The sequence below is a fragment of the Thamnophis elegans genome, chromosome 2 (genome assembly GCF_009769535.1).
Source record: "Thamnophis elegans isolate rThaEle1 chromosome 2, rThaEle1.pri, whole genome shotgun sequence".
NCBI lineage: Eukaryota > Metazoa > Chordata > Lepidosauria > Squamata > Colubridae > Thamnophis > Thamnophis elegans.
This window is the reverse complement of record NC_045542.1, coordinates 72308368-72322083: the sequence shown is the minus strand read 5'-3', so window position 1 is coordinate 72322083 and position 13716 is coordinate 72308368. Positions and strand designations below refer to the sequence as shown.

The 13716-nt window shown below is 35.2% G+C and overlaps 1 protein-coding gene across 1 annotated transcript in view; it reads right to left on the bottom strand.

Annotated features, from left to right (window-relative positions):
* The window catches only part of TENM2 (teneurin transmembrane protein 2), an 834696-nt gene that overhangs the window by 19577 nt on the left and 801403 nt on the right, over positions 1-13716 (bottom strand). The window contains 2 exon segments of the mRNA XM_032208490.1: positions 1897-2132; positions 7655-7830. Of these exon segments, the coding sequence (XP_032064381.1) occupies positions 1897-2132; positions 7655-7830 (412 nt within the window).

Sequence of the window (13716 nt, the reverse complement as noted above, 5' to 3'; positions counted from 1 at the left end):
AACAAACAATAATAAATCTTTTACTACGACCAACCTTCTTGTGCTCCAGTAAACATAAAATAGGCTTTTGGAATATATCTTGAAATGTATCTTAAGAATGAAGTATACAAATATTGCTTAGGAAACACAACTTAGGAAAACTGGAACGGTTGCTTATTTTTTTTAAGAAAATGTCAATGCTGGGCATCACTCAGTGAAATTTGAAAAGCAACACATATGATGCTTTGAATTTTACATTAGTAAGTAGTGGAGAGATCTGTTGTCACATTTTATTCTTAATACACCTCAGACTATTGGATCTCTTTGGAGAGGACAGATGCACAGAGAATATAGATATAAATATATACCTTCTTGCATGACAGCCATTCTTCATTTTTTATTTACAACATTACTGAAATAGTTTGGCAATCCAATTTTACTCCTGCTTTTATTTTCCTTGCTCCAAGTCTAACGCACAATCAACTTTCCAAGTCATGCCTTCGCTTTAGATGTTGGTTACTCCATTATCATATACCACAACCAAATCGTTTTCTTTGTCCAATTCCTATTCTTTGGGAATTCACATCAATGAAAGGCAAATCAAAAGGTCAAAACTATGATACTATATAACTTTGTACCAATATAGATCCTGTGGATTTATATTGATCATTGAACCAGAATTGAACCAATATGGATCAACCAATCAAGTGACACTATGTTTCTTTGACTGTTCTTTCACACCCCGACCATTATGCCAGAGCTCACATACTGAAAACTGTAATTACCTTCCCGTAGTAAGGAAATGTAAAATGAGCATACAAACAGTGAACATGCAAATAGGAATTGTTACATTAGCTGACCAAAGATGCAACAGTATTATTGGCTGTCTGCTATGAAGGCAGTAAGACTATCAGATGCGGGGAAAAGTTTACTTGGAGTCTGGATGTCTTTTAGGATAGAGTGTTAGAGTGAACACTTTTTAAAATTCAATGTTTTTTTTAGAGATTTGATTGATAGATGTTTTCCTTTGTTACACTGGTTTTATTTTTATTGATACTGTATCATTTCACAATTGTGAAAATGCTTTGAAAGTCAGTATATATGAAAAACAACACAGAAATGCTTTATCTACATTTGTATAAATCTGTTTCTTCACCTAATGAGAAGGAAAGACTCACTGGAGAAGAACCTAATGCTGGGGAAGATTGAAGGCAAAAGTAGAAGGGGATGACAGAGAATGAGGTGGCTGGGGTGGTGGAGGTGGAGTCACCAAAGCATTAGGCGTGAGCTTAAATGTACTCCAGAGGATGATAGAGGACAGGAAGGCCTGGAGGAACGTTGTCCATGGGTCACGAACGTTGTCCATGGGTCCATGGATCAGACACAACTTCACAACTAACAACAACAATAATTTCCTCAAAATTACTTAAAACATATCCTTTCTATGCTGGGAGATGAAGGAATTCCACAACAGCATTTAAAGAATGATTTATGTTATTTAATTTTACTATTTATAATAACCATTCCCATGGCTCAAAGGGCAGGTGAGCCACTGGCCCATCCTTTCCTCTCAGTAAAAGCTTTTCTTTTTCAGCCAGGTTCAATTGTACTACCATAGTCCAGTAGGATGAATGGGAAAGAAAGGGATATTTTACAAGGAGATGTGAGAGGTAAGCCCAGGAAGCATGAATATTCTGTCTTTTCTGCCTTGCATACATTTGGTCCAAAATTCCACTTGTGATAATAATGGATTCTCTGTAGTGGAAGGCTTGGATCTGCTCATTCACAGTCTAATGTTTCAGAGAGGTCGTCTGGTTTTCTAAACGAATCATATCTGACATGCTTTCAGATTTTGAAGAAGCTGAAACCTGTACTTGAAAACAATAATTTGAGAAACAAATTGATTATAGGACTTACCCTGAGCTTTCTTCCGAACACAGTAATTTTTCCTTTAATTTGTTCCTTTCTGAGACGCCACTCTATTGAATTTAAGCCATTTTCCATTGGCAATGAAATATTGCATCGTCCTATTGCTGGGGTCACAGTCCCAGCTAGGACATGTGGCTCACTGTGGAAGCTAATACTCATCCCATTTGCATACATCACTCGCAGGGTGCCATTACTGCAGAGCTGATAGCTGTTTCTCACTTGATCTAAATCAGTCATTGGGAAGAAAAGAAATATTCCATAAGTCATACAAATAAATGTTTTACCTAACTAGCAATTTTTTCGTGATCTTTCTACAGCTGTCAAATGACATATTCCTACAATTACTATTTGTGTTTAGATAAGGCAGATATTTACTATGTTATTGATTTATGTAGAGAGAAAGTCTATGAAATATTTGAAGCCAGAAGGCGTATTTCAGGTTATTAGAATGATATTTTTCTGTTTGCTCCTTAACAGTAAATCAAATATCAATTGATTATTATAATTATTATTTTGCAAACCTCACTAATGTTTGTGAATACATGTATAATTTGAGAGAAAGTTGGTGGCAAGTGATTTAATTGAAGTGTTGGGTCAGCAAGAAATCTATTCAACCTGCAAATATCAAAAAAAGTGGCTGCAGCTTTTTTTTTTTCCAGAAGAGACAGATTCATCTCTATTCTTTCTATACTGCCTTCAGTGCTCCCTTAACAGATATATAGCTCAGTTATAGATTAGGTTTCAGTACTTAAGGCATGATGCTCACACAGAATGAGCTGCCAGAGTCAATCTTTTGTATGAGTGTCACTTTTCATTCTGCCTTAAAGAAACATTACTAGCCAGCCTGACATCTGGCTTTTTATTGACTGGCAGAAGTTGCAAAAATAAAACTTGATATTTATGATTGTTATATTCTTGACTGGCTGATCTAGTTTTCAGAATAGTAAAAAGGAATCTCTCCCGCAAGACAGTAGACAGCAGAGTGAGCAGCTGCCACCGAAGAACCACTATCATTTTGTAATAAAGAAAATATCTATCTAATTAATCATCTGCTGGAGAGAAATAAAAAATCATAACCCTGGAAAATAGTCCCTGGTTTGTGAGGTGGTTATTGTCCCACGACAATATTTATTTTTAATGACACTATTTTAAATTTTAAAACAATCGCCCACAAAATTCTTTTCATTTTAGATTAGTTAAGTGTGTCACACTGCATAGGCAGCATTGAATAATTTCTTTAAGGTTTCTATTATCTTCTTTGCAGAACTCTGCTAGTGATTACATTTAAACTCCTCTTCTTAAGTTGAGAAATTTAATTACCTCCAAACAGAACGACTAAGATGCTTCTCTTGGCAAATGTCTCTTGAGCAAACATTGCCAGAAAAATGGGCCTAGGCAATAGTTAATACAGAGAAGAAACAGAATACAAGTGTTGGGGTTTTTTTGGTCATTATCTAACTGTCATATAGTTTGTACCTTTGTATCAACCATGCCTTGGGAATTTTTAAGAATAGAGATTCCAGAAAACAGAATGGCTTACCCTGCACAATTATAACGAGAGAAAAACCCACAATGGAGAATAAAAGACACTTTTAAAAGGAGTTGTCTGATCACAAACAACTCTAGTGTTCTTTTAGGTAGTTGTCCTTTTCCTGATCTTTTTAAAAGTACATATATGAACAATTGCCAGGCTAACATTTCTGAATTATAGTTTTACTGAAGACGGCATCAAATTTTGCATGCAGAGTTTGCAGATGGAAGACTTTACTAGCACTAGCAAATTGGATGAAATCAGCTCTCTATAATTATAGCTTGCTCTGAAGAAAGCAAATAAGCAAATAGGGTCCTTTGATGCATATTGTAATAGCACCAACTATTTATCCTCCTTAATTTGTTAACTCTGTATAATGAATTTAAATTCTCATCATTTTGGCCCAACAGGGCAAATAAGAAGACTTTCTTTTTACAAAAAAAAACAGCAACACCCCAAACCTTTATTCTACCTCATCTTGGCAGCATGTGCTCAAATTACATGGTTTTCAGTCCTCCTTACTGAATTAATAATAATTAAAAGACTATCTTAAATGATAAATAATGCAAATCACATGCAGCTTTGGGTGTAAATGGTTTTGTATTCATACCTCTTCAAGACTGTTGAACAACTGTCACAGGAAATAACAACTTTATAACAATTTTAAGGAATACGTTCAAAACAAATCAATAAGGGAATAACAGAGATTGCAACTGAAGATGCAAACCAGACAAGTAACCTTGCAAAGGGATAATAGAACCTTTAAATATGTACATAACAAATGTAGTTCAGGATTCAGTACACTGAGGTTATGAAGTGAGGTACATAGGATTTTCTTGTTGAAAATCTTTTTGCTGGGAAGAACTGCTTAAAGTTTTTCAGAAAGCCACATGAAGGATAAATCTTCCAAGGAGTGATATTTAATATTCATGCACTGGGATGGAGAACTTTGCCCAGCTTGTATAATAAATATCTGATGTTTTTGGTATGCATTGTAGATTGACCTGATAGCAAGAATTTATACAGTAACCATGGAATGAGACAGATAGGGAAATATGTATGTAAGAAAGCTATTCTTTGAAAATGTAAATTGTTTCTTAAAGAAGGGGAATCCCATTTCTTCCCTATGGCAGAAAATGTACTTTGATATCTAGTGTTTTTTATATTTATAGATGTTGATTTAAAAAAAAAAGGATTCTGGAAAGTATAAAATGGAATAATGCAATACTGCATAAAGGTTCAATTATGAACCACTTCTTTAGGTTCAGAGAGTATTAGAGGTGTTTTATCCTTGTGAGTCTTGTTGAGATGATCTTTTGATTTATGAGAGGGGGGTTGGTTCAGGATACTGTCTATATTCTAATGAACTTTTCATATTGTGAAAGCCGCAACAAATCCTCCATTTGTAACGGGATATAAATGTGTAAATAACTAAGTAAATAGCTTTCTACAAAATCATAATAGTTATCTTGAAGTTTTCACTAGTGAGAATAAAGTCATCAAAAATAGTTTATTTTACAGGCAAGCACTTTGGCTGATATAGCAGGTAGCTTTCTAATGATTTAGTATCTATTAAATACATAGATTGAAAAGAGATTCTGGAACCTCACTCAATCATCTGTACAACTGACTAGCTTTGATTTGGAACTAGACAAGGTGCACAGCATAGGCAATCAAGAACTTCACCTGTAAATTGAGTACACCAATTGATATGATTTGTTTGCATTGATGCAGAGACACAAAACTTGAAACAGGTGAAATATTTTTTATTAACCAATGAAAGAGACCACTGAATATCTTCAACCTAACTTTAGATGACCCTCTATATGGAAAAATTGTGATGATTGGTTTAGAAAATGTGTATACTGTAGACATACATCTTAAATATATAACTAGGTAGTGATATAGTTCAATTGTAAAAAAGGGCATTGAACAGACACCCTGTTTCAAAAATAATTCAAGAAATTCTATACTGGAAGTAACAAATCTCTTTGTATCATGTTACAAGTAGAACTTGGATAGGAATAGGACATGGAGAAAAGCAAGATGACATAGCAGACAAGTAACTCCTAAAATTATGAATCTTTTAATAGCGGTTAAGTTCAGGCTGGAGACTTTATGTTTTTTCTAAAATCACAGACAGAAATGTAACCCGAGGAAACACTGACATGGGGCAAGAAGCTTATTTGATTACAAAATACTAGAGTTTTATGCATTTAGGGGGTTAAAGGACAAATGTTATCACAGATCTTTAATTATGAGTAAGAAAGCAATGTATAATGTGTGGCAATTGTATCAGAGCATAATTTCCCCATGCAATGCTTTCTCAAATTTTGGCAACTTGTAATTAGCCCAAAGTAATTAAGGTTAATGTAATTTTGATTTCATTTTCCGACTCCCTAATTCTTCTGTCCTAAATAATTTTTTTGTTTAGGTACATAAAACTATAGGAGTAGGATTTTTGGAAGAAGAAAAAGAACATTTCTATCAAAAGATGTTTTGTCTGATGACCAATTGGAGATGTCATTGTTTATTCTCATGCCAAAAATCTTTCAAAATCTGTAATAAATTTCAGACACACTATGTACATTTACTCTCCCTTAGTCTTCAGAGAATTTTATGTTAAATGCTGAAAAGGCATTTGCTGTTGAAAGGAAGATAATCTATATGAGATTTGTTTTAGACAGGAAAGCAGTCAAGCGAAGCCAAGCATAAAGGTGCAACACAAAAGGGGTCTGTCATTTGTCATATAGTAGTGATATGTTGATTTGTCAAACAAGAGACGTCAAATGGAAATGTGGAACTTCACAAAGTAATTTAGCAATTGAAATGAACAGAATATATTTCCCATTTAGTTATACTGAACAACACTGTGTCACCCAGTTCTTTTAGGATATCATCAGGATATTGATACATTTTAATGAAAAAGTGTACTATTTCCTCAATTATCAGTCTTAGCTGGAATAATTTTTCAGCAGACATAACAAATAATAGGCAAGTAAATTATTAAGATTAAAGGTGAATAGAGGATGAAATTGCAATCTCTCCTTCAAAGAAATAAAACATTGAAAAAAACAGGATTATATATTTCAAAGATTACAGAATATTATTTAGATGGAGGTACTAATAGAGCACATCAATATTTAATATTCATGCACTGGGATAGAGAACTTTGGATAACTTTCAGTTGGTGAAACTAGAACTTGACAATATGAAAAATAATGTTGTTTTTGTAAATCTTTAATTACTTCCATGATTCTTAAATTGTTTAGTATTTGGGATTGCCTAAAAATAAAACAATTAAAATGGTTTTGTCATAGAAGCTAGAAGTTAATTCCGCTACCGTTACTGCTACAATTAAATAACATGGATAGGATCATAAGCTATTTCTCTGCTATTAAAGATTAGAGGCCTTCCAAGATCACTTCCAGAGGAAGAGGCCCAAATGAACAACAATTCCTGTTAATTTGATGCATCAATTTCTGACAATGAGTATAGGAGACAACCTTCTACTTACCTTCAAAAATGGACAAGAGAAACATGTGCCTTAATTCTAAAGCTGCCAAACCTGCTGCACATTAAACATATATATATATATATATATATATATATATATATATATATATATATGTGTGTGTGTGTGTGTGTGTGTGTGTGTGTGTGTGTGTGTGTGTGTGTGTGTGTGTATATATATATATATATATATATATATATATATATATATATATAGTAAATATAATGTAAATATATTTACATATATATGTAAATATATGTTTAAACATATTACGCACATTAACATATTTGTTTAATGTGCACAATATGTTTAAACATATATATTTACAGCCCCTGGCAAAAAAATGCATGAGACAGACAGTTCTTCCTAGGAAAGAAATGTGAAATAGAACCATCTATTTGCTTGTTTGCTTCCTTTACTTGCATTTGGCTTTTCCTGCTATAGGAGGACAACTACATTGTACTGAAACTGAACACATATTGCCATCTTCTCCTGAAAAAGATGGAGGAATGAAGGGAAGTCCTCTGAATGAAGAAATAATGATGACCTTTGAATTAATATTAATTTAAAGTTGGTATTATCAGGTTTTTAGGTAGACCAAGGGCTACGTAAACATTTGTCCCACCGGTTGTTGGTTATCTTCTGCCATTATTGTTACTCATACAAACTCTGTAAAGTCTTTGGGAAGTGTATTTCTGTACCTTGAACAACTGTGTAGGAAGCCTCCACAGATGAGAGATTGGTAATTACTGTGACATCATCATCACGGTTGGAGTTTTCTATATCTATCGTAATAGACTTTTCCATTTCACGGTGAAGGCTTGTTACTACACCAGTAGGGCGAGTTACATTGGTAAGGCGTCCTTCATGGTCATAACTGAAAAAAGAGAAATCTTATTTAAGTGGCTGAATCTGAGCTGAATCAGACATGCACTACCTGGACTTGAAAGAAATGCTAAACAGATTATGAAACAAATCTATAAATCAAAGACAAATAATTGGAATAATTTTTAGTATCAAATAATTACAGATTATTTGATATACAGGGAATATACTGTTAAGTTCACATGGTAAAGAAAATACGATGTATGATCAAAAAGATGATTTACTGGAAATAGTATAGTTTTGGGAATTTCTTTTTTCCACATAATCATCCCTGGAAAATTATTATTGAACCCTTCTGATATATTTACAGAATGTAATCACATCTACTATTCTTCTATTATTTCTTCTTTTTACATCTCAAAATAAGTACAGCAATCTTCACCATACCAGATATTCATTCCTTTCTTCTTTTAAACATAAGCCTTCAGTATTTCAGACAGTATATCCATCTTGCAAATAGGTTCAATTATTTCATAAGCAATTCAACTAGGCAGACAGATCCAAAACCATGCTGACAAAACAGATGATCCAAAGCTGCCTTTCGAATGCCCAGTTTTTTGCTGTCAATACCTTATAAACACTCCTCTGCCTAAGGGCCTCGGTCACTGATCCATCCAGTGGCTCCAGAGTCCCTGTCAAAGCTATAATATTAGAACACTAAATAATAGTCACGTTAAATAAAATGCTGCAATATTATAGTCCCTAGTCATTTTTCTCACTAGGATTTAGTGTTATATGGATAAAGTCATTCAATAAAGTGACTTGAGACATAAGCTCAAATAAGAACAAATATTTGAAATGTGGGGGAGATAAAGTGTGACTAAAACTGGTACCAAAAAATTCCAGATGATCCCTAGATAGTAAAATGCAATATAGAAAAAAACAACTCTGCTATTGTGTGTTGGCCATTGAAATGTTTGTCTATGAGAGTTTTGGTCATCCATAGTTGTCCCAAAGGTGTTTTTTCAAAAGGCTACTGGACTTCCTCTTTTTCTTTGAAGATGTTTCACTTCTCATCCAGGAAGCTTCTTCATCTTTGATTGGATGGTGGGGAATGGAAGGATTTATACTTCTTGCAGACAGCTGGTCATTTGCATTCTTTTAGTGAATCAACACAACTAAACCTCCAGTTGGCCAGAACAACTCGCTAAAAGAATGCAAATGACCAGCTGTCTCCGTTTCCCATCATCTAGTCAGAACTGAAGAAGCTTCTTAGATGAAAAGTGAAACATCTTCAAAGAAAAAACAGAAAGTCCAAGTTGCCTCTTGAAAAAGCACCTTTGGGACATTGAGATTTTGTATCTCAGATCAAGACGTTCTACTATATTTTCTATATTTGAGAGAATACCAGCAATTCCTCGCTTGGCAAGAGAAATAAATCTTTCTTATATTTCTTTGTAATTCAGCAATTTTGGGGTAGTTAGTATGTATGTATGTATGTATGTATGTATCAGGGGTGGGTTTCTCGCCCCGTTCCAACCGGTTTGGTTGGAACGAGGCCGGCGGCGTCCTCGCGCATGCGTGTGGTGCGCGCGTGCACGTGCACGGCGCGTGCATGCGTACTAGCGTCTGTGCGATGCTCCAGCTGCTCCTGGAGGATCGCGCAGGCGCTGTATGCGTCCTGCACATGCGTGGAAGCGCAGAATGCGGCAAAACCGGGTAAGGAGTGGGCGCGGGCGCACGGGCGCAGGGGGGGCCTTCGCCGTTCCCGGAAGTTACTTACTTCCGGGTTCGGCGACCAACCGGATCGCAGGGACCGCCGCGAACCGGTTGAAACCCACCCCTGGTATGTATGTATGTATTATGTATGTATGTATGTATGTACCTACCTACCTACCTACCTACCTACCTAACTACCTACCTACCTACCTTTGAAAAGAAGGAAGAAAAAGAAGGGAAACAGAGACATATTAATAACGTACTAATAATAGATAGTGGCAAATTATGCCATTGTGTAAGCCCACTGAGATATGTGGAATAGATATGTGCAGATAGAGAATTGTCCAGAAAGAAAAGGAAGCAACAGACTGAATATCATATGGGAGGATCAAATGTCCTTGAAAACAATTCTTGTCATCTGCTGGGAAAAGAATGTCTTGACTAGTTTGCAACAGAAGCTTGACAATATGACTTAATTATCCAATGGTTTGAGGCAGGAGGCAGCTGTAAAACATTTATTGCACACACACAATATGTATGATGGAGTAGGACATTTCCTGGGATCTGATCAGTGCATGGGAGAATCAGCAGGCACACAACATCAGAGACTATTAAAATGCCACGATTAAGGTATATTACTAAAGGAGGGAATCTTATGGGATAGTCACAGTCAGTATATAATGCTTATTTCTAAAATATGTGACGATTATTGCTTTGGGTGTTTCTAATGCGTATTATGCTTGTCTATGTTTTATTCAGAGACTTAGTAAAGATTCATGAGTTATGTTTATGCTAGTGGGATCAGCCAATAGTCATTTCAGAATGAAAAATCGCATAGGACTTGGCAGAATTTCTGCACCAGGACTAATGGTGTATTGGTTTGCTTCTGTTCCAAAGCAAAAACAGATAAGGAAGGCTCTACACCATTCTTTACTGCATAATTTTTCTCAAGTACATTTACTTTTTTCAACATTTTCAAAAAAAATCTCCAATTCCATCCATTCCTTTCATTGGCACATTATTCTTTAAGTTAACAAATTGTGTGTCTTTTGAAAGTAACAGACACAAATACACACACCATTTACCATTATTCTGCATGAATCTGCTACTTAACTATTATTTTAATTATAAACCTTAGCTAGTCATTTAAAAAAACACTTTATTTTCCTTTATTGATGTTTTATTGTGTGCTACCCAGAGTCACTCTTGGGGAAATGGGTGGTTAGATAAATTTTTAAATAAATTTTTAAACAAACAAACAAACAAACAAATAAATAAATAAATAAATAAAATAATAATCAGACAGCTCAGGAACTGAGCACCTGTATGCCTAAACTAATGAAGCTAAAAAAAAAAGCCCAAACAACTAAAACAAAGAGAACTAATCTATCCATTCTTCTTTCTTCTCCTTTCTGTTCAAAACAGTACTTCATGCTATATTGGATGAAGAATGTTACAAATACATTGTAAGTTAGTCTTACAAACCGGGACTAATGGGATGTGGTCACCCATTTACTACTCTTGAAAGTCATATTGCAATTTTTATCAGTAAGATTTAAGAAAGGTCTGCATCTGTATACTACCATTTTACAAACTGGACCTGCAGATGGCACTGCTGAACTTCAACAAATTTCATCAAAATAACAAAAAATGAATAGAGCCTTTGAAAATATTATTTTTCAATCAGAAAAACCAGACATATGATTATTTATGCTCTCGAATTACATTTGTTTGGTGTGAGAATCATACATTAAAAAAACCCAATAAGTCATTAATAGTCAAAATGAAAGAAACGCTTCTTTCGGTTCATCGAAAAGCACGACTTGGGCTGAGGGTGGGAAAACAAGAAACATTCCCAGGACAAATTTGCAACAGGCATTTCTTCTGAAAAGTGCAATTCTCATATTGTAAGTCTGTCTATTTGAACCCACTTGCACTTGAGAGTGCAAACATCATAGCAATTTTTTTTCTCCCATGTCTTCATGTGAATTTCATATCTGATCCATAAGTGAGAGGGACATCTGTCATCTTTAACTGTACTAATATTTAAACAGTGTTTCCAGCTTTAACCTAATATCATTGCATTACATAATCTCTTCCATTTTACTTCATATGATGTGATTGAAAAAGGAGCTGCCCAATAATGGGTGGGGTGGGTACTTATTGGCTAATGTACGTACTCCTCCCCGCCTCTGAACCACATCAGCTGCCACTCAGCTGTTGTCTAACTGAAGAGTTGGATGTAACAGCATTGTGCCAGTCAAATCGAATCTTTATTTCAATCATTGACCAGTATAGCTGCTGGTTAGGTATGGCTAGATAACTCAGCAACAGAGAAAGGCCCTTAGATGCAAGTTCATCAGGTAATTGTTATCATGTACACAGATTGTTTTAGTCTCATTGAGAATTCTTGACTAAGAATTGTCAAACTAAATCTCCAGTTTTCCTCTCACTTCTCCGTTGTTTCTGCCTCCTGTGTTGCACTGACTGCATTTCAATGATACCTGAATCTGCAGTTAGTTTAAATCATCATTTTTTGAAAAAAATGGTCAAAAGTTAAAAAAAAAAGAATCATTAATTTCTTTAAAAATTTTGGCTTACTTAAATTAGACAGTTTTTGGTTTGGTTCAAATATAATTAGGGGTGGGTTGCTACGGGTTCGCCCTGGTTTGGGAGAACTCATAGCTAACATTATGGCCAGTTTGGGGAACCTCCAAATCCCACCCCGGCTGGCCCCTCCCCTCCCACCTCTCTCCTCCCAGAGTCTCCACATGGCCCGTTTTGGATGCGAGGTAAGTGCAGGGCCCATGTGGAGGCTCAAGCAGAGGGGGGGAAACGGACCTCCTGGAATTTCTGGAAAGCCAGAAACAGGCCTGTTTCTGGCCTCCGAAACGTTTTTGCCCTCCCAGAGGCTCAAGGAAAGCCTCTAAAGCCTGGAGAAGGCAAAAATCCCGCCCCCCCTGTACAGGAGGCCAGCTAGGTTATGACCACCATGTCCACGCTCACACAGCAACTGGGCAGAGAACCTGTTGCTGAAATTTTTGAAGCCCACCCCTGAATATAATTGAAAGCTGATTTAATGATAAACTAAAAAATCTGAAGCTTCTAATCAGGTGAGGAGAGAAGAAGAAAGTGATGATCTCCCCACCCCTCCCCCTAAATTCAGTAATTTAGCATTAGATTCAGACTGGAACATTGTGAGCAACCAAGTGTACATATGCTCATGTGAAACAGCAAGGTTCTTGTGAGTAGATCTGAGGCACTGTCTTGATTTTCCATTACAATGGACAATTTCCTTACATGGAAATATTAATCTATAGCAAATGTGTCATTAAAAAAATATTCTACTTTGGACAGTGGGGCTGAACTTGTAGCAATAGAGTTAAATAGGTAATGTAGCTTGATTCTTAGCATACAAAGTTTGCATGGTTTCTTATAAGTAGTTATTTTATTTTTGAGTGCAAACTCTGAAAGATAAAAAAGTAGCTTAGATGTGTATGTTAATATATTATCCATTTCTAGCTATGAAATGATCTTTTTGAAATTAGTATTTTTAATCATCAATTTTTTAATTTTGCAGAATGCCAATTAAAAAACCTGCTTTGCTTGCGTAGGTTATTTTAAAAGAATGCACAACACTTTAATGTCTTGCAATTATATAGAAAAGCATTTTCTTTCTCACCTAATTCCTGAAGTAAGTGCAATTTTTGGACTCTCTGGAAATAGTATGTCACATAGTATGTCACATACTTATATATGCAATTTCCTCACTATCTGCAGAAACAAGCAATTGGTAAATTTTATCAATGCTTTATCTGCTTATATAGAACATGATCCCACTATCCTGACATTTGAAGGGCAAGATTTGTTACCTGAATTCCAAAAGTAACTGTAATATTGATATCCCTGTGGGGAGGAAGATTACTGGGATGTAGCCACAGTCTATTAGGCAGTATAAATAGGGCAAATAAATATCTTCTGTCCTGACAGACAAGGTTAACAAAGTTTTTTCCTACTAGTACTGGACACCAATAAATTATTTAGGCATTTCAAAATTACACCCACTTTTACCAAGCTCTATCTTCAGAATTCTTCAAAGTTGTTTTCTCTGGGTTCAATAATAAAGACTATGTGGCATCTTTTTTTAAAAAAATGTTATTCCACTTTTATTATTTTTTTATAAATAACTCAAGGCAGTATATATACCCAATACTCCTTC